Genomic DNA, 27662 nt, shown 5'->3' with positions numbered 1-27662 from the left:
TAAACTGAGGTGGCATAGCCATCTGAGATAAGTAGACTTTTGCAAAGTACTAATCAGCTATGCAGGAACCAAGAGAGTAAATGAAATCAATCACACAACATAGGGAAAAATATTAGGAGACCACGAGCAAATATCTGTTGCTCTTTAAAAAAAAGTTTTTTAGTTCCTTCTTTTTTCTCCCCCACCACACCATTAGACCCATTCATATTTTTTAAAGCTCTAAGATTTTCACCATAATTTTCATGACAGCAGCTGCAATATCAGTTCTAAGGTGAGACAGGGTAATAATATTGATTACATAGGTTATATTTACTACATGCAAAGCAAAATTTCACTAACCTAGGTTATGAGAAGAAATTTCAAATCTTCACATAACCTAGGCCAGAGTTAGGATATTTGGTCTTTTCAAAGGAAATTCTGTACAAAATGAACAGTGTAGAAAAGAACATTTGCCCAGGGTGACTTTCTATACAAAAGTAAGACCTTCAATAGGTAAAACTTGGTATTAACTTTTTAGAACACAGCCTTGGCATTTTTTTACAGCAACAGTGCTGGCCTTCATATCTGTACTCAGAATTTTACATTCAGAAAAGTTTATAATAAAAATAAGCCACTTTAAAAGTTAATCATCCTCAATGTTTTTAATATTGATGAATAGTATATAAAACAGAAAAGTTTTCTGAAATAGCATTTCTGTTTGCAGTGCTAATGTATTTTTAGCCATTGAGTCTACAGAAAAACATAGCAGAATCCTGATATACTTTTACCTTTACAAGTTCTTTAAATACAGCGTGCTGAATCATTTTTCTTTTGTTAAGACCAGATGCCATCTCCTCCAGATCAATAGCAGACCTTCACGATGATGGTATTTGGGGGTAAGAGGGAGAAAAGCCAGTTAAGAGACTCTAAAAAAGAAGTTTCTGCCTGAAAGAATGTGGGACCATTCAATCATTCGTATTAATAGCCTTCTAATTAACATGAATATAATTACTACAAATTCAAAAGCCTGTACCATAAAGAATTTACCATGAAATATTAGATGCAAGACTTTGGTTGGTTTTGCAAGGCTCTTTTTGGGGGGCAGTGGGAGTGGAATGTAAATATTCACTGGTCTTCACATCACTGCAAAGTATTAATTTTATTTCTTTTCCTTGCAGCTTATCTATTTAGATATCTTTACACCTAGCAGAAAATAAGACGAATTTCTCTCCTACATGTTTAATGCTAGCAGCTCTACATTTATTATCCAGTCTGATAAGATGAAAAGGAAAGATGGCCTGAGCATGCCAAGGGCTAGGATTCAGGCAGTTGACTGAATTGCCTACATTATTCTCGGTGCCCTGCCCCAGTCACTGCCCCTCCCAATGAACACAAAAATGGAGGCCATACATTACTCCTTCATTCAAATTTGGACAAAAAAACCAAAAGGGAAATAAGAGAGAAGACAATTCTCCAATATAATCAGAAGGAGACTGATTAATGCCATCTTGAGTCTGAAGAAAATAAAATGGCACCACTTTTCTATAAAGAATGTAAATTGTTAAAAAGCTTTTATATTAAAATCCTATACAGTATATGGTTGAACCCATCCAAATACAGTAGTAAAATGGAAAGAGATCCATAATTAAGTGAAAGCCACATGTAGTTTATTTTTTGAACAATCATTATGAAAACATGCTATACACACAATCTTCTAACATATGAGTTTGATTCTTTCCCAGCTCCATATGGCGGAAACATTTCATAATTCAACAGACTTTTCAAGTTAGCTCTTCATCCCAGTAAACTAAATTTAGTTTTGCCTGTTTTATTACCTAATTAATTGAACTTACTTTACATTTTCTCTTAGTTGTTTCACTAGTTTAATATTAACATCTGCTTCCAATAATGCTGTACATACTTCTTTTAGCATAGCATTTAATACCTGCAAATAAATAATAAAAATTTAAAATGCTCAGTGTATCATTCAACCATGTAAAACAATAGTTCATCAGTCATCATATACTACCATAGCTTAATAAAAACAATATTACAGTATTGGGGGAACAAAAAGTTTTTGTTAGAGAGATCATCTTATTAAATGTTAAGTCATTTTGTCAAAATAAGACATTAGTTTGGTTTTGTTCAAGTAGGTATTAATTACAATTTTATTCATATGGTAAAGTAATAATAAAGACAATATACAAGCCAAAGAAAGTTACTACACAATATAGTGTTGCTACTGAAGTTTCCTATGTCACTGAACACCTCCTATTGCTTATATACAACACTTCATTATTCACAATAGCTGCTTAACTGGCCTAGCATGGAGGAAAATGAAACAAAAGAAAATGACCTAGTCCGACCTAACAGTTTTACTATTTCCATTTAGAGCAGAGGAACAAAGTAAAAAGAAAATGCTCCTCCACTAATAACTCACTATCATAACATATTTGTTGAGTGGCAAGCCATTGTGATTAAAAGATCAGAAACTATGGTCTTAAGAAAAGATGAGGTTTCTGCTGCTTATGTAAATAAGTGTCTTTACACTAGCTCCATGAGGACAGAGATTTTAGTCTATTTTGTTCACTGCTCTATTCCTCATGCCAGCAAAAATGTAGGCCCTTAAACACTTCTTGAATGAACTCTTATCTTCAGCTTCCTATGTCCTAAGGTTTATCAGACTTCTGTATCCCTCATTAAAGATATCTGATAAAAATGGAGCTGATCTTTCATTAGAAGGATTTCTTCTTGTTAACTCTCTAGCAGCACAGTACATAGAACAGAAAAGCTACCAATTCAAGCAACAGCTGTTATTCTACCTCCCACCAACACTCGTCTTCCTGGTTTCATTTTTCTCTACAATAAACACAAAGCTGTTATTTGATTTATTCTGAGTTCCAAAGATTAAACAGTGGTTTAAGTTATCATTTATTATTTAATAATAATTATTAGAAAAAAGATTTTAATCCTGGTTCTTCCAATAAATGAACACGTGAAATCGGCTTTCTGTTGCTATTAAATGAAAGGCTAAACTAGCTAAGCTCAAAGATGGTCTCAAAATTATGTAATAGCATTAGATTACTGTGCTGATATCAAACTCAACATTAGAGTTTTTTCAAACCTCCATGTTAGAAAGTATTTTTTAAGAAATTGTTGACACTATTACAGATATCCTCCATCTTCCCCCCCAGAAAGTACTTTTTACCTATTGTTTACTTTGATTCTTAAAACCATCTTGTAAGATAAGTGCTACTTTCTCATTTTATATGCTAAGGAATCTGAAGTTGACCTGCCCAAATTTCTATCACACAGCTACTAAGTAAGATGCTAAACAAGGTCTTCCAAAACCAAGTTCAGTAGTTTTCATTGGTACCACAATATATATAATGTATTCTTGTGGATTACACCACCTTTTTCGACTGACGAACCATAAAATACAATGTCTGGGGGAAAATAGGTGAAAGAAAAATCTTAAAACAATAACGCCAGGAAGAAGAATATTTCAGATACCATACAATGAGTCAGCTTACAAAATCTCCAAAAAACTGAATGAAGACTTCAGAGAAAATGAATCAAAATAGCTAAGGTGAAAATATTAGCCTTATATAAGAATGCTAAAGAAAAACTAAGGAGAAAAGGTCAGGTACACACATGTCTAGCCAAGATGAAAAAGGCAGGATACTGAAATTTTAGGCCTATGTCAAGAGAAAAAGCAAGAGTATACTTGAGTATACTTAAGAGTATAAGCTGTTTTCAAAATATAAAATGTATATATTTTTACATGTAAGTTAAGGTTTTGTTCTATTGTAATTCTTTATAGAAAGTTGAAATTAATAGTAAGATAATTGACTCTCAATAAAAAAAAACAGTATATCCACTTTAGGATTTTATCTACACATATTAAATCAATATCAATATAAATATAAACACAGAGGTTACTAATAATCCATCTCCCCAATGCTAGTGATGATGTACAGTAATATATACTTCACATATTTTACATACCTCTTCATTGATAATGGTGGCATTGCTCAAAGAGCGTAATGCTGATGTTATTTTTCTTCCAAGGTCTGCTAATACCATCTTGAAGGTTTTGAGACGTGATTACAAGGAAATCTAGGAAGAAAAAATATTAAATAAAAACATTTGAAAATAATCAATATCAGTTCCCACAATTATAGACTTCTAAAGAAGAGTACTTAAGTTCAAATTAAGGTATCTAATGTTTAAATACTATAACTTCAACCTGCAGCTTTAATACAATCCAAAGCTAAAGCTGCCACTTGGTTATGATGCCTTATGTTTGAACACCTAATTGGAATATTCTATATGAATCAATAAATTCAGTATCTCAGATAAAAAGTTTTGCCTAAAATTAAATCTGTTCTCATTTTGGACAACTTGTGAGTATGAGTAACTGATGTATTGTGTACATCTTTAAATAAAAAAAAAGAAAAAGGTAAATTCTCCACTCAGGAATATTGTCTAATTTAGTAAATTGAAGGACTTTTCCCCCCAATTATTTTGACTCATGAGCTAAGTGAAACAAACAAATAAATAAACCCACTCACAAAACAGAAGTTTTATTTAATAAATCATTTAGACTCACAGGGATGTTCAGCCTGCAGCCCACTGGTTACATGTGGCCCAGGATGGCTATGAATGAGGCCCAACACAAAATTGTAAATTTACTTAAAACATTATGAGATTTTTTTTGGGTGTGATTATGTGTTGCAATATATTTAATGTGTGGCCCAAAACAATTCTTCTTCTATCATGGCCCAGAGATGCCAAAAGTCTGGACACCCCTGAGAGTTTTCACACACATTATATTAACTCATTTTATTCTTCTAACAATCAAGAAAAGTGGTATATTATTAATCTCCCTATTTTAAAGCTATTTTTGATTCCCCAACTCTAAGCCAAGATAACCTCAAAGGTTCTTTCCAGCTCTAAAATATTATGGTTTTATAAAGTGTGTAGATGTACCTACTACATGTTAAATCAGGATGCAAAGACTCATGAATGGTAAATAAGCAAATATAACTTGCGGTCCCTGCTCTCAAGTTGCTTATTTCCTAGCTGGCAAGGTAAGGAACGTATATTAACAGCAAAATAAAATATTAAGAGAGAATTCCTCTTGCCTGACTGACTTTGAACAGGGACATCAGCTTTTTCCTGCCTTCAAACTCAAAATGAAACATCGTCCTTAGGTCTGAAGCCTGCCAGCCTTCAAACCGGAACTGCACCATTGCTCGGTTCTCCTGAGTCTCCATCTTGTTCTCGCACCCTGTGGATCTTGGGACTGTCAGCCTCCATGATTCACATGAGCCAATTTCTCACAATAAGTTTCTTTTTATATGTGTGTATAAACATATACACATCCTACTGGGTCTGTTTCTAAGGAGAATTTTGGAAAGTTTCTAGGGAGAATACCAGGAAAGTACTAGTTCAAAGCTAGCAATAAAAATTTATGGTCAACTACCAATAATTATTTCTGTAACAATTCAAAGGAAGCAAAAACAGGCTCAAGTAAACAGGCCTTAGTGAGAGGACTGAATATGAATTTGGTCTTGAAATATGGGCAGAATTTGCACAGGTGGAGGAGAGGACAAAGGGAATATGAAGAAGGTGAAGTTGCACAAGCAAAAATGGAGGTATGGAAAAGCCTGAGACACACTTATACCTAATGTATGCACTGTCCTTATAGATTATTGAGTATTATTTGGGGGACAATAAATAAAACATTCTGGCCAGGACAGCAGGGTACATAGTTAGAAGGAAATACAGGTTGTAAAAAGCTCTAAAAACCAGGTTAAGGAATATCAACTGTCCAACACAGCAACATTGCCAGAATAGTTCATTGTTTAAAACAACTGTTTTGTTAACTCTTCCAAGCTAATCTACTCTAATTTAGTCAACCAAGATTATCATGACTGGGTCTTAGCTACAGAGTATATAAGAGATTAAAAATAAGAGAAATGGAGCCCTGGCTGGTGTAGCTCAGTTAATTGAGCGCGGGCCTGTGAACCATGCGATCGAGGTTTGATTCCCAGTCAGGGCACATGCCTGGGTTGCAGGCCAGTTCCCAGTGGGGGACACATGAGAGGCAACCACACATTGATGTTTCTCTCCCTCTCTTTCTCCTTCCCTTCCTCTCTCTCTGAAAATAAATAAATAAAGTATTTTTAAAAAATAAGAGAAATGGAGAGGAAAGAAGAGCTGATTCACTGAGCACACAGAAAATGGAGAGATGAGGACAGTCAAAAGAAAAAGGGAAAATGCACTACAGGACCAATCACTGGCAAAGACATTCTAGATTGAACTTTAAACTATCCATTACCTTTCCACTCAGGTAAAATTTTATAATTTGTAACCTAAAAAATTACTACCAATCATTTGATGGAAATGAAAAAAAATGTGCTCACCGTAAATTTTTTTACAATTATGTTGTGACTTAACTTGAAAGACTGCTTCATAGAAAAGATGAACTTTGTATTCCTTTTCCCATACTCATTACGCTAAATTATTATTGCTCAAGTAAACATGTTTCAGTTCATCTCCTTTACCACTCACTGCATTACCAGGAGTGATATACTGTAATATTAATTATGACAGCACAATTAACTTTTTGCAAGACCATGTCATAACAGATCACCCTTCATTTTAAAAAGCTATACTAGTGCCCTGGCTGGTGTGCCTCAGTGGATGGAGCGCAGGCCTGTGAACCAAAGGGTTGCCAGTTCAATTCCCAGTCAGGGCACATGCCTGGGTTGCAGGCCAGGTCCCCAGTAGGGACGCATGAGAGGCAACCACACATCACTGTTTCTCTCCCTCTCTTTCTCATTCTTTTCCCCTCTGTCTATGAATAAATAAAATCTTTAAAAATATAAAAAATAAATCTACCTTCCCATGTTGACTGGCTCTTTTGAATTAAAAAGTAAAAAACTTCTGTGAAGTTTCCCAACACATTTTTTCCTTATGTAGGGACTTATTGCTAGCAAAATTTTAAGTACTTTTCCTGATTATAAAAACCTGTACTTCAGTTGAGGAATAATATTTAATATCATTTATTTGTACAATGTTTCCTCTGCAATTTCCAAGGATGTGTTTCTGAAAACTCTGGTGTTAGAATTCTACTCAAAACCTCAACACTTCCCATTTCATGCAGAGGGGAAGTCCTTAGAATGAATGGACGGTAAGACACTTCCAAACAGAGACACACACAAATACATACACACACTCGACTGCAAATCTCACTGTCTTTGCTGTTGATGCTGTACATTTCCACCTCAGGGCCTTAGTATTAGCTGGCATACTCTTCCCTGGCTGACAACATAGCTCCGTCCCTCATCTCTTCAGATTGTTGTACAGATGCAATTTCTCAGTAAGATCTTCCCTAACCATCTATTAAAAATTGCAAACCCCTGACCGTTTTTTTCCTCATTGTTCTATTACCAACTAACACATTATTTACTTACATTGTTTGTGGTCTATATATAATACCAAGTAAAATGTACGCTCCATGAGGTCAGGTATTTTTGCCTCTTTTGTTCTCTCCTGTGAGCTCACTGCTTTATCTATCCTCAGTCTTCCACAGTAAGCCCTTAATAATCATGAGCTTTATGAATGAATTTATTTAAGACTTTAGGAAAAAACAAGACTAGTAAACCAAAGTCATGAAAGGTCTTACAAATATCTCTTTGAAAACCACTAAATCAGTGAACATAATGTGACAGTTCAAAAGAAAATCAATGCCCTAAGTAATTGATCCTACACAATTAACATTCACTTGCCATTATCTGAAAATCACACTACATTGTACACCTAAACTAATATTGTATGTCAACTATAATTGAAAACCAATGACCTAAGTAACTGTTATTGTACAATTAATACCTATTTGCCATCACTTATTATAACTTTTCAGAATTACCCTAAAAAGGATTTTCAACAAGATTCTTGAAAATTAACTTTACCTTGTTCTAATATCACACTAAAATGTAAAACATCTTTTTAAATGTTAAGAGTTAATCCCGCAACTGAAATTGTTGTGATTTATAATTCAACCACACTCACTCAAAATGCTCTAGGCTAACTAAAAAGATTTACAGAAGTAAATCTGTTACTAGAATTTCATAAAAAAAGAATCTGTACTTAGATGGAACTGTTGGAAAGGTAAGGGATTAGTGTATAAGCACTACTTCATACAGTTTAATACTTATTATTTCATTCCACTCTCACAACAATTTTATGACATAATCAGGTTAAAGAATGGAATAGCCATTCCCTACAAAAAAAAAAAAAGAGAGAGAAAACCAAAATAACTTCCCACAGTCCCTTGGCTACACACCCTTAGATCCTAGAGTATGAATGATGCTTTAAACAAGGTTGATATCCCTGTGGACAAACTGCAGAGATAACTTTTGCTGCTATATTACAAGGAAAGAAATCATATTCTGAAAGCGAAAATACACATTCTCCCTCATGGAAGAGTTAAGTATAATGTCCAGAAAGGATGTACTAGGATTGATCTTGGCCCAAGTCACATGTTCTTGTAGTCTGACTAGGAGACGCCAGTGAGGTGATGGAAACAGGCTCAAGTTTGGAGTGCCCTAAGTAAGGCAAGCACAGGGCCGAGTATCATACTTACCTGCTGCAGTGTGAAGTACTGGAAAGAGCATGGGCTTTGGAGTCTGACAGACTTTGGTTCAAATCCCAGCTCTGCTACATACTGGCTGTGTTACTTTGGGTAAATTATTTAATCTCTCTGAGCCTCACTTTCCTCACCTGCAAAATGGAAATAATACCATTATCAAGGTAGTTACTCTGAAGGGCTATTGTGAGGACTAAGTGAGACACCATGTATAAAACTGTCTGCAAGTGTCTACTATATTAACTACTAACTTGCTTTCATAAGTGACACCAGCTGGCTCTCCCTATATCATCTGAAGTGTGACTAAACTGGAAATTTTCTAAATAATGCTACTAAAGTACCTGTCTCATTACCCAGAAGCCACCTCTGGAACCTTCAACACTTAGCACCATGTTATATGTATCTGGTTATTATCCAATAGAAGCTGGAGTATCCAAATAGCCACTTTTCTGTACATAAACAATTCTAAATATTCCTGCCAGAACCTTGCCTGATCTGGAATTATATAAATAGTTTCTGATGATAAAGATTTCAAATCCTATTACAGTCATACACTGTAATGCTCATACTGTTTCATTCAATAACCAACCACATATACTATGGTGATCCCTTAAGATTATAATGGAGCTGGAAAATTCCTATTGCATACTGCCATCACAGCAATGACAACATGGTAGTGCACACATGTGTGGTAATGCTGGTGTACAGTGTTTATAAAATCTACAGTAGCGTACATTCATTTACCACTCACTCACTGATTCACCCAGAGAAACTTCCAGTCCTGTAAGCTCCAGTCACGGTAAGTGCCTTTTACAAGTGTACCATTTTTTATCATTTATACTGTATTTTTACTGTAGTTTTTTTATGTTTAAACATACAAATACTTACCATTGTGTTATAATTGCCTACAGTGTTCAGTATCAGTAACATGCTGCACAGCTACATAGCGTAGGTATGCAGTAGGCTATATACCATGTGGTTTGGTAAATGTACTTTATGATGTTCACACAATGACAAAATTGCCTAACAATACATTTTTTTAACTGATTTATGTTAGAGAGAGAGAGGGAAAAGAAGGGAGGGGGAGAGAGAGAGAGAAAGAAACATCAATTTGTTGTTCCACATACTGATGCATTCTTTGATTGATTTTTGCACGTGTCCTGATCAGGAAATGAACCCATAACCTTAAGCTTACGATGCTCTAACCAACTGAGCTACCCAGCCTGGGCACTAACAATGCATTTCTCAGAATGTATCCAAATTGTTAAGTGGTACATGACAGTACAATGAAAATCCTTATTAAAAAAGTTCTTCTAAGCCCTAGTAATATCAGACTAGAGAACTAAACATACAAATATATTATGATAAGTATCTTTAGAAAATCACTTCATTATAAACTTTTTTGTGATCTAGTAAATAGCCCAAACCAACACTTGTTTTCCTAACTATAACACTAAATATATATTTTTAAACTTCTGCACAGCACATCTATTCATAGTCTATGACCACAGAAAAGTAGATTTATTTAACATAGCAGCCTATAGGTATTTTATTTGATAGTTATATTTGATAACATTATAATGTAAATTACGACATTTATATTTAGGAGTATTTTTTTCATTCCAAACCTATTTAATCCTCCAAAGAAATAATTCACCTTTTTGCTTTGTGATTACAAGTGGATACACATTCACTGTTAAAATTCAAACATTACAGAAATATTAAAAGTAGAAAATAAAATTCCCCTAATCATAATCTCTCATCCCTTGATAACCACCAATAATAATTGGGTATATAAGCCTATAGATTTTATTTTCTAATGCATATAATTTAGGCAAATTTTCACAAGAATTATGGTTTTGGGGGGAAATGAAGAGGGAAGCAGAAATGAGGAAAATTCTTTTGTAAATATGCTTGCTAATTATAAAAATATGTTTAAATGCTTAAAGGAGAATATAAAACTGCATATATCATATAAATCCATATTTTATCCATATACAAATATCCAAAAAATGACAATAGCCATCAGGAAATGAAAACAAAGACACAATTAGATACCACATCACACACACACTAGGAAGACTATAATAAAAAAGACAGGTTATAACAAGTGTTGGTGAAAATGTGGAGAAATCAGCCCTGGCTGGTGTAGCTCAGTGGACTGAGCACAGGCCTGCGAACCAGAGTATCGCGGTTCGATTACCAGTCAGGGCACATGCCTGGGTTGCAGGCCGGGTCCCCACTGGGGGACACATGAGAGGCAACCACACATTGATATTTCTTTCCCACTCTTTCTCCTTCCCTTCCCCTCTCTCTAAAAATAAATAAATATTAAAAAAAAAAGAAAATGTGGAGAAATCAGAACCTCATACAATGCTGGTAGGAATGCAAAACAATGCAGTCTTTTGAAAAACAGTTGGACAATTCCTCAAAATGTTAAACACAGAGTTACTATATGACCCAGTAATTCTACTCCTAGGTACACTCAAGAGAAAGAAGACACATATTTGCACAAAAATGTGTCCATGAATGGTAATTAGTGGCATTATACATGCTAGGCAAAAAGTGGAAACAACCCAAATATCCCTCAACTGACGAGTGGATAAATAAAATGTGGTATTACCCATAAAATGGAGTTTTATTTCATAATAAAAATAACGTAATGCTACAACATGCATGACTTTTGAAAACAGTATGCTAAATGAAGAAACCACAGTAACAAAAGACCGCATATTATATGATTTCACTTATATGAAATGTCTAGAAGAGGCAACTCTAGAGAGACAGAAAGTGGATTAATAGTTGCTTAAGGCTTGGAAGTTTGGAGAAAACAAGGAGCGACTTAATGGTGATGGGAGTTTCTTCATGGAGTTATAAAGATGTTCTAAAATTGATTGTGGTGATGGTCGCACAACTTAGTAAATATACTGAAACCACTGAACTGTACACATTGGGTGAATTGTATGGTATATGAATATTTCAGTAAAACTGTTAGAAAATAGTATCTATCATCTCTAGATGGTAAATACTAGTAATCTTATTTTATTATTTATATCTTTTTGTAACTTCCAAATTTTTGGCAATGACTAGGTCTTTTTTTGTATTCTCACTTGAATATATATTTATCCTAGAAAGAAAGCCAAGAGGGTGAGTAGGAGAGAGACAGACAGAGACTGATTGAGAGAAACATCGACTGGCTGCCTCCCATACACACCCTGATAGGAGATTGAACCCACAACCTAGGTATGTGCCCTGGGGATTGAATCAGCAAACTTTTGGTGTATGGGACAATACCAGCTGAATCATCCAGCCAGGGTTAGGTATTACCTTTAAGTCAATAGAAAAATTAATTATTTTTCAAAGTGGTGCTCATGAGAACTAGAGTAATACTATGTTAAGGGTACAGATGGAGTTGCCACTTGTATTCACTTGGTTATTTGTTCATTAAACACTTCCTATGTGCTCCAGAAATTGTCCCATCATGAGAAAACTTCCAATTCCAAATCAACAAATTATATCAACTTAACAAAAATAGGACTCCTCTGTTAACTTCAAAAGATAAATTATACATCATACCACCAATGAATTTGCTGTCTTAATTTTGCACCAAAGGTTATACTCAATTACATCAAGTCTCAGAAAATTCTTTCTTCATTAAAATAATTGTTTTCAAATTTTAAAACTCACTTTAATATTAAAAGTAAATCACTGCAACACTTCATAGTTTAATAGCAGAAAAGGTATAAAAATCGAATTAGTAACAAGGGGTAATAACTCAAAAACACTGAAAATCATTTAAGATATTTTGGCTGTCAGGTTAATCATTAAAACAATCTTTATGTAAACTGTTAGCAAGGAAAAAAATTAAAACAAAGTCAAAAGAATTCCTTAGAAATAGTTTGCTTTGCAGTTGAAAAGAACATATGGAAAAGGAGGAATAAGAGGTATATGCTCAAGCAACAGGTTACTTCAATGACATTTAGGAAAAACTTTTCAGCTAAAAATTAAATACCCAATCAGATTCTCCAAGGATAATAAAGTCAGAAGGTTTCAGGGAAGGAGCTTCATCAAATTTTTTTTATTATAAGAGCAAAACGGGCATCTACATTTTGAAAAATTTTACTGACTGTACTGATGTGCAGCCAGGGTTAAAGATTACTGCATGAAGGAATACTCCTCAAAGGAAACAACAGTGAAAAATCTGGTCTATAATTTGAAAATTAGAGACAATGAAGCAAATATATTAGGAAAAAAACTTGAGAGCAAGTAGACTATATATACTCATAATACTCCAAAAGTCTGGTGGAGAGATGTGAACTTGAACTAGGGAAGCAGAAGGCAAAATGGAAAGAGGCTAGATTCAAGAGCCAATCCATAAAGCAGAATCTATAGGACCTAATGACCAAATGGTTGTGGAGAATGAAGGAAAAACAGAAAGCAAAAGTTTCTAACTTCTCCAGGTTGAAATACCAGATGGCAAGTAATGCCATTAACCAATCAATGGAAGACAAAAGAGAAGCAGCTGTTTTGAAAGTTACTAGAGAAAAGGTTCAAGGAATTTAAATGTTAATTGTAATGCTCTACTGCTTAAGTTGGCTACTCAGTACACAGGTGTTCATTTTATTATCTTTTTTTAATAACAATCAAATAACAATATACAAAATTCACTTAGAAACAAGGAGGTCAAAACTTAAAAACACACTAGGAATCACTGCTTTTATACACTTTTGTATCTAAGATACCAGAAATAATGAAAAAAGAAATATTAGGAAGGTGGAGATAAGGAATTTGGTTTTGGATCTAGAGTATTTGTAGAACTAAAAAACTGTATCACTCAGAAATAGAAGGGAAAAAGATCTGGAAATGGTTGCCATACAAAGATAATGCCATGTAAACCATGAATGTAGATAAGAACTCTCCAGGAGAAGTTGTGGAAGACCATCTGGGTTATAGCAATGGCAAAGAGCCAACTAAAAGGAGAGAATCAGCTAAGACTGAGAATAATCAAAAGGACAGAAGCTTTTACTAATTCCTTTTCCCTCTCCAAAGGCATACTGAAGAAAATCAATTTTAAAAAGCTGCCATTTATTATTTTCTTACTGTATTTTAATGGCCAGAATTTCCAGAGAGCTGGAGTTAGAAGAGTAACCTGTTTGAAGGAGGGTTTGAAGATGCTTTTGCATAGTACTATATACGGTAAGAAAATACTAATTGTCCATATCAAAAAATCAAGGGAAAGAGGTTTCAGGGAAATACTTCTCCCCTTTGGGACCACTGCTGCTATACTGTAACCATTATCTCAAACGTGTTACCAAATCTTTCAATACTCTTATCTTTCTTTTTAAATTTTAATTAATAAGCTTTACCTTTAGAGCACTTTTAGGTTCTCAGTAAAATTGAGCAGAGAGTGCAGAGAGTTTCCAAATATACCCTGTCCCCACACAAGTACAAACTCATCTACTCTCAGCATCCTCTTATCTTTCATCCTCTTAATAAATGTATTAGGTGGATGGGGAAATGAGGTCTAGGCTGGAATTGCAACTTTGCTCAGTCAGGATCACAAATCACCTGTATTCCCACAATTCTTATGGCTCTCCGTCTTTACTAGGTTTTTCTCATTACTCATCTACGTGTACTGCACATTTACGTGCTTCTCTTTCACTGTACTGTTAGCTCTTCAATGATAGGATTGTGTCATTCACTTCCGTGTCCCTATAGCTAAGAAAAGGGAAATATTCTGTTGAATTAAGCATATGAAAAAACTAGGTGAGAAGTGCATCAAGAAAGCCAACAGGGGAAAGAGTTTCAAGAAATAAATGGGTAGTAGTTATCAAATGCTAGAGAACCCTCAGTACATCTTAAGTCATCGCTGACACTGAACTGATATTCCTTATTCATTGACTGAACGTCTATTATATACAGGACAATGTGTTAAGAACAACGAACTCGAAAATATAGAATCTGGTACACGTCAAAAGGTTTTCGGGGAAGCAGTCATATCAAAGTTCTTCATCAGGAGAGCAAATCAGAGAGTCAGGCCTACAATTGCCTACACATGTAATTTGGTTCGGAAATCTGAAGTCAATTTTAAAGGGTCATCTTCAATAAAAGTTAAAGGGGGCACGTGAAATGGAAAAGGGCCAGAGCACCTCAATGTCAGTGACAACAGCAGGTAGCCAGGAAAGCGGACTCGTTCTGGAGTCTGTAGCTCCCTAAGCAGGGCTGGCGCTGTCGCCAGCTGCCAGTCCGTAGTCTGGGGCGGGAAAAAGTAGACACTTACCTCAAAAGGCACAGCTACGGCCGTGGCCCAAAGGGGCCAGGGATTCCTTTGCGAGGCCCCACGCCGTGGGAGGAATCAGAGGAAAGCGGGGATCAGACAGACAGGTGCGACGCCACAGACCGACTTTCCAAACTATATAAACGAGGGTCCCAGAGTCCAGCACAGCTACGCCAACTCCCACCAGCTGGTAGACCGACGACTGCCACCGAACCTTCCGCCCAATGAGGAAACGTCACCACTCCGCGTAATTCAGCCTTTCAAGAAGAGGATGCACTTCCGCTTCCGGGGCACACACCACGTTCTTATTTACGAGGTGTTTCTTTGCTCCGAGTGGCTTTTGACATTCATTTTCTGTCTTTCAACAGTGCGGCAGCGAAGTTGTTAAGATAACATGACCTCAGGAAAGGACTACGGCCTCGAGGAGCCGTCTTAAGGAAAAGTGACTAAGCTGAGCGCTGCCAACTGAGGGAAATGATGAGAGCTAGGGTGCGTTCAAGTGGAGGGACTCCCCTTCGCGCTCTGGAGAACTCCAAGAGGAGGCGGGTCCTAGGGCATTCGCAGCTTGGGAGGCGGGTTCCACCCAGAGTCTGGTCAGGTGTCGCTATGCGTCTTTGTTTGCGCATGCGTAATGCGTACACCCCCCCCCCCCACGGACCGCTTTGTGCTACAACATGGAATTCCGCTCCGCACAGCAATCAGTACTGCAGCTGCTTCGTACCGTGACTCCAGCAGACCTCCCAGCGTTGCTCGAGTGGATGCGAACGACCCGTAAGCCACCAGAGCCAGAGGCAGGCTGTTGGGCAAAGATAATGGGCACTGTGGAGGCTTAGTGTGAGGTCATTTGCCTTCCATGAGTTCTCTACTCTGCTACTGGGCAGGTCGAAAGGGGCACGTCTCATCCTTAGGCAGGTTCACAGTCTCGGTCGGGATTGGGTACGCTAATATTAAGTGCACAGTTTGTGATTCCCCTGAAGACATCAGACAAGCCGCTAGAGGCTCCTTGTGCCTAACCTTTTAGTGAAGGGAGCGGCCGGGGGTGGGGGCGGGAATTAGCCTCCCTCTCCGCGTTACTCACACAAACTTGCGACGGACAGTAGGGAGCTACCTGAAAAAGCACTTTGCAAGAGAAGTTTTAAGCTATAGAACTGGAAGCTTTCACCCTACAGGCAAAATCACCTGTAGTTGGTGAGTTTATTTTCTGAATTGTAATGTAGATTTCATTTAATAAAATTTTTTTATGGGGTGGGGGGAGAACGATGGACAAGACTTTGATTCTAAACTGTTAACGAAATTAGTAACAGTAATGTTAAAAAGCACAAGTTAGAGTCTAGGAAATGTGATAATTAGGTTCAGTTACTGAACAATAGGACTGATCTAAGGCAAAGTGAAGCCTGGTCAAAGCATAAGAAAATAGGATATACAGTAGCTTGTTTGGAAAATATGTCAAACCATACTACACCTCTAAACTTTTTGCGTATTGATTCCCTTGTCTTTTCTCATCCAGACTCATGACTTGAAATATACCTGCTTGCTAATGATTCCCAGTTTTAGACTTCCAGCCCTTACTTCTTTGTGGAATTCTCAGTGTGATTTAGAGTCAATCAGTAGGTTTGGGTATTATTATTATTCTTACACATTTTGGGGGATCCTTTAGATAAGACGTCAAATGAAAATTAACTTGGACATGAGATAGTAAGGTTTTAGCCTGGACAGGTGAGAAAACCAGAGACTTAACTTCATATTTATACAGACTACAAGATTCAAGATAGGAATTTCCCAAACATGCTGAACCTTAATTTAAACCCTTTATTGCCACTTCTACATTCCTAAACACAAGATCTTTTATTTCAAAAGCCTTGAGTGACTACGAAAATGCCACCTACATTGAAAACACCATAGCGATCAAAATTTCAATTCTCTTTGGCCCTGGCTGGTGTAGCTCAGTGGATTGAGCGTGGGCCTGGGAACCAGACAATCACGGTTCTATTCCCAGTCAGGGCACATGCCGGGGTTACAAGCTGGTTCCCTGCAGGTCAGTTCCCAGCAGGGGACACCCAAAAGGCAACCATACATTGATGTTTCTCTCCCTCTCTCCTTCTCTTCCCCTCTAAAGATAAATAAAATCTTTTTTAAAAAAATTTCAGTTCTTTAGAGCCATCTGTAATCTAAATCTCCAGTTTTAGAGGCATCAAATGACACTCCATTTTTCAAGATCAGGAAAATTTCAAAGCATGTTTGGAAGATAATTTTGTAAATAAGAAGACCCAATTTAACTGGCTAAAAAAATACATTTTTTCTTTTTTAAGAAAGATTTTATTTGTTCATTTTTAGAGACGGGAAAGGAGGGAGAAGGAGAGGGAGGGAAACATTGACTTGAGAGAGAAACATCCATGTGAGAAACATCAATCAGTTGCCTCTTGTATGTGTCTTCTGACTGGACCAAACCTGAAACCAAGGCATGTGACCTGATGGGAATTGAACCCGTGACCTTTTGCTTTGGGGAATGAGGCCCAACCAACTGAGTGGGCCACATATTCACTGCTTTTCTCCTGCAGACCCTGTAGTCAGAGAAGTTCAAGCAGTTTGTGAAGAAATTTAGAACAGTAGCTGAGTTTCTAAAGAATGTTTAGTAACATGAATAAAATAATTTTTATTTTTAAAATATATTTTATGTACAATGTTATATTAGTTTCAGGTGTATAACCCAATGATTACACATTTACGTAACTTACAAAGCGATCACCTCGTTAAATCTAGTACCCACCCATCTGATACTATATATAGTTATTACAATATTATTATTATTTTTTAAGATTTTATTTATTTATTTTTAGACAGAGGAAAAGGGAGGGAGAAAGAGGGAGAGAAACATCAATGTGTGGTTGCCTCTCACTCATTCCCTACTGGGGATCTGGCCTGTAACCCATGCATGTGCCCTGATGGGGAATTGAACCAGTGACCCTTTGGTTCTCAGGCTGGTGCTCAATCCCCTGAGCCACACCAGCTAGGGCTTGTTATTACAGTATTATTGACTATATTCCCTATGCTGTACTTTCCATCCCCGTGACTGTTCTGCAAATACCAATTTGTTCCTATTAATCCCTTCACCATTTCACCTATATGCCCACCCCCCTTCCATCTGGCAACTGTCAAAATATTCTCTGTGTTTATGAGTGTGTTTCTGTCCTGCTTGTTCATTTATTTTGTTTTTTAAATTCCATGTATAGATGAAATCATATGGCATTTGTCTTTCTCTGGTTTATTTCACTCAGCAAAATACCTTCGAGATCCATCCATGTTGTTGCAGACAGCATGATATTCTTTTTCATAGCTGAGTCATAGTCCATTTTATATGTGTACTACATCTCCTTTATTCATTCATCTATCGATGGACACTTAGGTTGCTTCCATATGTTGGCTTCCATAGGTTGCTTCCATTATTGTAAATAATGCTGCAATGAACATACAATACAGATGTATACATATGTCTTTTCAATTTTGTGTTTTGGGTTTCTTTGGATAAGTACCCAGGAGTGGGATTCCTGGGTCCTTCTTTGCCTGTTGTTATAGCCTTTTTTTAAATATCTATTTTGTCTGGTATAAGTATTATTACCACAGCTTTTTATTTGTTTCCACTTTTATGAAAGATCATTTCCATCTTTTACTTTCAGGCTCTTTCAGTATGAAGCCTCTTGTAGACAGAATATGTAAGGGTCTTGTTTTGTTATCCATTCAGTTTTAATGTCTTTTAATTGAGTATTTAACCCATTTACATTTAAAGCAATTGTTGGAGACTCCCAGCTAAGATGGAGGCATAGGTGGAAACACTGTACCTCCTTATACAGCCTCCTTACACAACAAAGACTTGGAAACAAAAACAAAACCAGAGCACACAGAAAATTAAACTGTACCAAAGTCCGACAACAACAAACCATTCATCCAGACCGCTAAGAGGGGCGGAATTGGCGGCCAGAGGAGAGGGGTCCTGGCAGGAAAAGGTGGTGGTTGGCGACCCAGGCATGGGGAGGAAATAATCAAACCCAGTGAGGCATGCAAGGCAGTTGGCCGACTGGACACACATTCGCATGCTGATAAACCAGGCAAAAAAAAAATGGGCAGGGAGACAGACTGCACAACCCAGGGCCCCAGTGACAGGAAATAAAGTCTAAAAGCACCAATTGGAAACATTTGCAGGGGTTGAGGTGCTAGGAGGGGCTCCCAGCCTCACAGGAGAGTTTGTCGGAGAGACCGACGGGGTCCTAGAATGTACACAAGCCCACCCACCTGGGAACCAGTACCAGAAAGGCCCAGTTTGCTTGTGGGAAGTGGGAGAGTGGACCGAAATCAGAGAGAGAGAGAGAGAGAGAGAGCCACGTGAGCGCAGAGCAAGCACCATTGTTCCCTCTCTGACCCCACCCCCACATACAGCATCAGAACCCAGCACCTGGATTGCCCCGCCCTGAACACCTAAGCCTCCGCCCCTCATACATAACAGGCGATACCTAACCAAAAATGGCTCAATCAGAAGAGCAAATCAAAGCCCCAGAGCCAATACTTTTAAGTAACCAAGAGATAGCCAACCTATCAGATGCCCAGGTCAAAACACTAGTGATCAGGATGCTCACAGAACTGGTTGATTTTAGTCACAAATTAGATGAAAAAATGAAGGCTACAGTAAGCGAAATGAAGGAAAATGCACAGGGAACCAATAGTGATAGGAAGAAAACTGGGACTCAAATCAATTGAGTGGACCAGAAAGAAGAAATAAACAACCAAACAGAAAAGAAGGAAGAAACAAGAATTCAAAAAAAATGAGGACAGGCTTGGGAACCTCCAGGACATCTTTAAATGTTCCAACATTCAAATTATAGGGGTACCAGAAGGGGAAGAGGAAGAGCAACAAGTGGAAAACTTATTTGAACAAATAATAAAGGAGAACTTCCCTATCTGGCAAAGGAAATAGACTTCCAGGAAATCCAGGAAGCTCAGAGAGTCCCAAAGAAAGTGGACCCATGGAGGAACACACCAAGACACATCGTCATTACATTAGCCAAGATTAAAATGAAGGAGAGAATTCTAGAAGCAGCAAGAGATAAGGGGACAGTCACCTACAAAGGAGTTCCCATCAGGCTGTCAGCTGATTTCTCAAAAGAGACCTTACAAGCAAGAAGGGGCTGGGAAGAAGTATTCCAAGATATGAAATCCAAAGACCTACAACCAAGATTGCTCTATCCAGCAAAGCTTTCATTTAGAATGGAATGGCAAATAAAGTGCTGCTCAAATAAGGTCAAGTTAAAGGAGTTCATCATCACCCAGCCCTTATTATATAAAATGTTAAGAGGACTTATCTAAGAAGATAAAAAATATGAACAGTATAAAGACAGCAAACTCGCAGTTATTAACAACCACATCTAAAACAAAAGCAAACAACTAGAACAGGAACAGAACCACAGAAATGGAGATCACATGGAGGGTTAGCAATGGGAGTGGGAGGAGGAGAACTGGGGAGAAGGTATAGAGAATAAGTAGCATAGACAGGGAGGGCTAGAGTAGTGTGGAAAATGTAGAAGGTAAAGAACATATGACCCATGGACATAAACTAAAGTGGGGGAAGGTGGGTGGGAGGGGGTGTGCAGGGTGGAGGGGAATGAAAGGGGGGAAATGGGACAACTTTAATGGCATAACCAATAAAAGATATTAGAGAAATTAAAAATAAAACTTAAAAGTAATTGTTGATACATATGCAGTTATTGCCATTTCATTATTCATATTTTTTATCTTTTTTGTACTCCTTAAAGAAGTCCCTTTAATATTTCTTATAATACTGGTTTGGTGGTAATGAACTCCTTTAAGTTTTTTTTTTTTTTTTGCCTGGAAAGGTCTTTATCTTTCCTTTGATTCTAAATTTTAGCTTTGCTGCATAGAGTAATCCTGGTTGTAGGTCTTTGCTTTTCATTACTTTGAATGTTTCATGTCAGTTCCTTGTGGCCTGCAAAGTTTTTATTGAGAAATCCACTGACAGTCATATCGGAGTTCCCTTGTAGGTAGCTAACTGCTTTTCTCTTGCTGCTTTGAAGATGCTCTCTTTATATTTAACCTTTGGCATTTTAATTATGATATGTCTTGGAGTGGGCCTCTTTGCATCCATCTTGTTTGCAACTCTATGCTTCTTGGACTTGTATGTCCGTTTCCTTCACCAAATTAAGGAAGTTTTCTTTCATTATTTTTTCAAGTAGTTTTACATTTTGTTGCTCTTTCCTTCTCCTTCTGGCACCCTATGAGGCAAATGTTGGGATGTTTGAAGTTGCCCCAGAGGCTGCTTACACTATCCTCATTTTTTTTGGATTCTTTTTTTGTTATTGTTCTTATTGGTTGTTTTTTACTTCCTTATATTCCAAGTCAATTTAAATCTTGGCTTCATTTACTCTGCTATTATCTCCCTGGAAATTGTTCTTGATTTCAGTTAGTGTGTCCTTTGTTTCAGAGTGGATCTTGTTTATGCTGTTAGGTCCTCACCAAGTTCCTCAAGCATCCTTATAACCAGTGTTTTGAGTTCTGCATCTAATAGATTGCTTATCTCCATTCTATTTAGTTCTTTTTCTGGAATTTTGATGTGTTCTTTCATTTGGGCCATGTTTCTTTGTATCCTCATTTTGGCAGCCTCTTTGGGTTTGTTTCTATATATTAGGTACACCTGCTGTGGCTCCGTGTCTTGGTATCATGGCCTAATGTAGGTGTCCTGTAGGGTCCAGTGGCACAGCCTCCCCTATCACCCAAGCTGAGTACTCAAGGTGTACCTTTCATGTGGGCTGAGTACACCTTCTCCTTGTAGTTGAGCCTTGATTGCAGTTGGCAGGTCAATGTGAGGGATTTAGCAGGCCAGTCAGCTGCAAGTTCTGGCTGTTGCCACTAACCAGCAACCTCCACCCTCTTTGGAGGATCAGCTGTGCAAGGGCAGGCTGGTGGTGCTCTGACATGGTCTGTAGCTGTCTGTCCGTGGTTGTACAGGCTCTGCAGTTTCCTGGGTGGTGTAGCCAAGGTCCGCCACCCTGCCTGGGCTATAAAGCAATCTGAGATGACTGCAACTTGTGCTTGGCTTGGAGGTTTCCAGGCAAAGTCAAGCTGTGAATCTAGGCTGACTGCTACTAGTGTTGGGTCTGGATCACTGAGCAAGAGATATGAGGGCTAGTAGCTTGCTAAGGCCAGCTATTGATTGTTTGATAGAATTTAGGAAGTTGTGAAGCATGAGCCAACAGCAGCCATTCAGGTGGAAAAGCAGCTTGGTGGGCCCCTGTTTTGGGGGGTACAGAGTCTCAGGGGATCTCCAAGGCAGGGCAATGGTGTTAGCCAGGTTGATGAAGTCTCAGATATAGCACCCGCCTGCCAGCTCTGTGGCTATGTGTGGGAAGGTTTCAGCAAAGGATGATAGCCTCTGCCCACCTTTCTGTCTGTCTGAGAGAAAGCTGTCACTCAGGTCCCATCTTGATGCCAGACACTTCATTTCCCCCCTGTATGCCACTAGCGCCTTTCAAGCTGCTACCATGGTGCTCAAGCTTAAAGGGAGTGAGTCTGAGCAAGTCTGTGTCTGGGTTTTTTAAGGGGAACTACTTGGGACTCCTAAAATTTCTTCCACTGACCCAATACCCCTTGGTTTTTGAAGCCAGAAATTATGGGGACTTACTTTCTTGGCCCTGGAACCCTGGGCATGGGACCTGGTATGTAGCTGGGACTCCTCGCTTCCAAGATATTCCTCCCAAATTTTTATCTGCCACACATGGATGTGGGACCAGCCCGTTCTGTGTCTGCCCCCTCCTGCCACTCTGCATGGATGTGATTTCTTTAATACCATAGTTGTCAGACTTCCATTCAACTCAATTTCTGACAGTTCTGAGTGATGGTTGTTCTGTATTATAGTTGTAATTTTGATGTGGTTGTGTGAGGTGGCAAGTTGTGTTTACCTGTGCTGTCATTTGACCACAAGTTTCAGTGCCTAGTAGTTCTGTGAGTTGCTAAGTGTGCAGTGCTGAAGTCTACAACTATAATTGTGGATTTGTTCATTTCTCCTTTTAGCTCTATCAGTTTTCGTTTTGTGTATTTTGAAGCTTTGTTTTCAGTGTATGTCTTCTTAATGGATTGATTCTTCTTATTAGATGTTCCTCTTTGTTCCTGATAATTTTCTTTGCTTTACAAACTGATATTAATATAGCCATTCCTATTTTTTAAACTAATGCTTGCATAATATATATTCTTTTCCATTTAATTTTGCTATGTCATTCTGTTTGCATTGAGTTACTATTGACAGCATATATAGTTGGGTTGTGTTTTTTAAATCTACCGTATTTTTTGGACTATAAAATGCACTTCCCCCCCCCAGATTTGGGAGAAATAATGGTTGTTAATGCTGCTGTTGAGTTCTGTTTACATTTACATTGGTGCAATATTATGTTATTAAATATTTTACTACATTTTTTGCTTCAAACATTTTTTTCCTATTTTCCTCCTCTAAAACCTAGGTGCATCTTATGGTCTGAAAAATATGGTACTTTGGTGAGAAGGAGGTATAAGGGGACTAAATGGTCATGGAAAAAATATAATAAAGATTAAATTAAAAAAGAAAAGGAAAAAATAAAAGTATCCATTGACATATTTTTTAAATAAACAAATCTACATACTTTGCCTGTCTGTTTTTTAATTGATAATGTTTAGACCATTTACCCTTAGAGCAGTTATCGATATATTAGTACTTATGTGGCATTTTATTGTTCATTTCTTTGTTTGTTCCTTCTGTTTCTCGAGATGTTTTTATCTCCTCTCGCCCTCCTGTGTGTTACTAGAATACTTTTGAGTTCTGTTCTTATTTATAGTGTTTCTGAGTTTTTCTCCTTGTGCAGTTTTTGTTGTGGTTGCTCTGAATATTACAATATAATGTGTGACACCACCATCTGGTATCTGCATTTTATCACTTGAGTGAAATAGTGAAGTCTTCCATTTAGATCACTTTACCCTCCCCCTCTTTTTGATTATAATTGTTTTATGTGTTTCCCCCACATAGATTGACTACTTATTACATGGTTTCATAATTTTCAAATTTATGCATTGATTTGAGAGAGAGAGAAAGAGAGAGAGAGAAACATCAATTTATTATTCCACTTATTTATGCATTCCTTGGTTGATTCTTGTATGTCCCTGACCAGGGATCAAACACGCAATATTGGAGTATCAGGGCCATGCTCTAACTAACTGAGCTATCCGTCCAGGGCATGTTTTTATAAATTTTGATTTAACTATCAAATATGGTTTAAGAAATTAATAAGGACATATTCTATTTTCTTTATTCCATTTTTACCTATTTTGTTATTCTTTTCTTTATGAAGTTCCAGGTCTTCTTCTGCTGGTTCCTTTCTGTTGGTGAGCAACTCACAGCCGTTCTTTAAGGGTAGGTCTGCTGGCAACACATTCTCTTAGGTTTCCTTTATCTGAGGACGTCTTCACATCTTCTTCATTCATGAGTAATAATTTTATCAGATATAAAATTCACAGTTTGCATGCCATTTTTCTAGGACTTGAAAAATTTGTTAATGTCCTTCTGACTCCCATAGTTTCTGATGAAAAATTCACTGTTGCAATTGTATTCCACTGTGGTAATGAATCAACTCTCTCCGGGTGCTTTAAGGTTTGTTCTTTGTCTTTTGTTTTCAGAAGTTTATGTTATGCCTTTATGTGGATTGGTTTGGTTCTATCCCTATTTGGAGTTAGCTTGGCTTCTTAAATCTAGATTTATGTCTTTCACCAAATCGGGGGAGCTTTTAGTTATATTTGTTCAAATATTTTGCTGCCCCAGACTCTCCCACTTCCGGAACTCTTAGACTAAAGTTAGGTCTTTTGTTATTGTCCCACAGATCCCTGTGGCTCTGTTCAGTTATATATATATTTTTTAAGCTTATTTTCTCACCTTTTTGAGATGAGGTAAATTTTGTTGATCTGTCATCAAAGTTCACTAATTCTGCCCTCTGTCATCTCTACTACTGAGCCCATCCAGCAAATTTTTTTAATTTTTTGATTATTGTGTTTATCAGTTGTTATTTCCACTTTAATATTTTTTTATAACTTCTGTTCCTTTGCTGAGATTTTCTGTCTTTTCACTTGTTACAAGAAAATTTATAATTGCTTATTGAAGCATGTTTACGACGATGGTTGCTTTAAACTGCTTGTCCGGTCATCTAAATTCTGATTCATTTAAATGTTAGCATCTGGGTTGCTAGATTGGAATTGTGATTTTTTTTTCCTGTTCTTGGTCTGATAAATGATTTTCAGTTATATCCTAGGTATTTTGGATATTATGCTAAGACTCCTTATCCTATCAATTCTTCTATGTTAGGAGGCAGTTGCCCTCCTTCGATTCAGCCACTTGGTTCTGGACTGCTTTGTTGGGCTGTAGCTCCAATAACAATTTATTTTTCAGTGCTCTTCCAGTGCTGTTCAGTTCTGCTTTGTTCTTTGACACTGCTGGGGTTTCTGCTCAATCTAAGCTGGAGTCACCTGCGTAGGGAAAGACACTTTCCTGAATCGCTAATGTTGCTGAGCTGCCTTCCACTGGTGGGTGGTATGAAAACAAGCAGTACAGGGCCTGGTTTGCTCTCTGCCACTGGGCAGAAGGCTGGGAGCTGCCAAGCCTAGGTCTCTTTATGCCAGCGGGAGGAGGTCCTGGAGACACTAAGCTCCCCTGATGGGGAGTTGTGGCATGGGGCATAGGGCGCCGCAGTAGGTCTCTTGCTCTTCTCTATTGGCCTTTGGTGAGAAGAAGCAGTCTTTTATTTGTTCTCTTTTTGGCTTTGCCTGTTGGTGGTTCTGGGATGCAGGCCTTTCTGTCCAGGCTACATGGAAGATAAAAAGAAAACTCAGGGAACTCACCACAATGATCTTCCTTAAGTCCTGAGGTCCCTAGAGAGTTCATATTTGTCTTTCTAGCTTTTAGAGTCATTTATGATTACCTGTTGAATTATTTCCAGGGTATTTAGTTGTATTTAGAGGGGAGGAGCAGGGGAAAGTGAGGGAATTTACCATCACATCTGGAACCAGAAGACACATTGAAAAATTTGAATAGGGTTTTCAGAGTAATATATGATATGTTTGAATACTAAGTAATATGTACCCCAGTGTTGAATTATGCATTGTAAGTCATTAGATGTAAGGATATGGATAAGCCAAGGCTAGAGGTTGAGGGTAAGGCTTCATGAAGATGAAGTCACTCAGACTGGCCCTTTTTGCAGAAAGCAGCAGCATACAGTTGAAAGGCACAGTATGAACATGAATGAATATGGAAAACAACTGAGGAGATTTGCCTTTCTTGAGGAAGAGTTAGGTTAGTGAGTAATGAGAACAGAAAATAGAATAGTTAGACAGTGATATAGAGGGCCTTAAAGGCTGGAGTGATACTCGATACATTGAAAAATTGAAAATCATCTAAAAATTGTGAGGCGGGAGAGTGACATGAAAGTGAGGTTTAAGCAAAATTAGTTTAAAATAGGTGTGTAAGGTATTGTATAGTGAGGAGAAACTGACGTTAAGGAGCTAGTTATGAGTTTGTAATGGTATTTTAAGTGTGAGGTGATGACTTACGAGGTAGTTGAAGTGGGAAAAAAGAAGCAGGATTCAAAAGAAATGGGGGGGACTTAATATCTGACTAGATATCAAAAGTGGGGTTTGACTTCTAGAGTCAGCCTTGTTACTTCTCTTTCTCCAAATAGTTAATTAAATGTAAGGAGAACGTTTTTAAAGAATTAATATTACCCTTCAGAGAAGCTCTTCTTTCTCCACTCCCCACCTACATGTATAATTTGAGAAAAACTTTACTGTCCTTAGGCAACTGATTAACATCTTTCTTTAATCTTTTGCCAGCCAACATACTGTTACCACATATTCTGAGATAACTATTATACATGTTAAAAGATGTTCAGCCTCACTAGTAATTAAAGAAATGCAAATTAAAACAACAAAGTTTGTTTTTATGGAATATTCAATGCTATAAAGGTTTAATGAAACATACAGTCTTTCTTTTCTGTTAAAGTAAATTTGTATGATCTTACAGGAAAGAAATTTAACAATACGAGGGGAGGAGACCCTCCAAAAAGCAATATATTTATAAAAAATGTATATTCTTACATGTTTAAACTCTAGTCACTGTAAAAGTACTCTCCAGTTGATGCAATACACCTATTGAGATGTTTTTTTCCACTACTCAAAACAGTTTTTGAATTCATTGATTTTGATGCCTTTTAGTGCTTCTGCCATTTTTTGTTTCACCTCTTCCATGTTGGCAAAATATTTCCCTTTGAGGACTTTTTTCAACCAGGGACACAAAAAAGTAGCTTGGGGTAAGAGCAGGTGAGTAGGCATGGTGGGGCATGGGGATCATGTTGTTTTTTGGTCAAAAACTGCTGAACATTCAGTGCGGTGTGGGCAAGGGTACTTGTAAATCACCCATAGTGAAATGGGCAAGCATGTTGAAAGAGTCTTCAAAAATAATTCACTGAAAACTGACGCAGCCTCTCACAACAATGCCAGCTGGTACAATGATACAGATAGGTTCCTAGAATACTCATCTAGCTGGGAAAGCCTGTACTGCAAGGGGCCCATCCTCCAGAAGATAATTCTGATGTTTTGGGGTTCCCTCTCATATGTAGCAAAAACCTTTAAAATGTTTAAGTATAATACTTCTAAGAGTTTATAGTAAAAAACAATAAT

At 37.5% G+C, this 27662-nt stretch overlaps 2 protein-coding genes across 7 annotated transcripts in view; one reads left to right on the top strand and one right to left on the bottom strand.

Annotated features, from left to right (window-relative positions):
- LOC119042353 (signal recognition particle 54 kDa protein) overlaps positions 1-15229 on the bottom strand; it is an 80291-nt gene extending 65062 nt beyond the window's left edge. For 2 of the 3 annotated variants that reach the window (XM_037136069.2, XM_053672531.1), the window contains exons 1-4: positions 14919-15229; positions 3988-4098; positions 1833-1924; positions 768-852 (exon numbers count right to left, since the gene is read on the bottom strand). In XM_037136069.2, the coding sequence (XP_036991964.1) occupies positions 768-852; positions 1833-1924; positions 3988-4065 (255 nt within the window). In that variant the 5' untranslated portion in view covers positions 4066-4098; positions 14919-15229. Of the gene's footprint in view, positions 1-767; positions 853-1832; positions 1925-3987; positions 4099-8635; positions 8773-14918 lie in introns of all 3 variants that reach the window. The other variant, XM_053672533.1, reaches the window with a different exon arrangement.
- A 36-nt stretch (positions 15230-15265) lies between these two features.
- The window catches only part of LOC119042352 (uncharacterized), a 32564-nt gene continuing 20167 nt past the window's right edge, over positions 15266-27662 (top strand). The window contains exons 1-2 of one of the 4 annotated variants that reach the window (XM_037136066.2): positions 15597-15686; positions 16423-16522. In XM_037136066.2, the coding sequence (XP_036991961.2) occupies positions 16453-16522 (70 nt within the window). In that variant the 5' untranslated portion in view covers positions 15597-15686; positions 16423-16452. The other 3 variants (XM_053672535.1, XM_037136064.2, XM_037136067.2) reach the window with 3 other exon arrangements.

This window comes from Artibeus jamaicensis, unplaced genomic scaffold (assembly GCF_021234435.1).
Source record: "Artibeus jamaicensis isolate MK-2021 breed Jamaican fruit bat unplaced genomic scaffold, CSHL_Jam_final contig_760, whole genome shotgun sequence".
NCBI lineage: Eukaryota > Metazoa > Chordata > Mammalia > Chiroptera > Phyllostomidae > Artibeus > Artibeus jamaicensis.
This window is presented reverse-complemented; position numbering and strand designations above follow the sequence as displayed.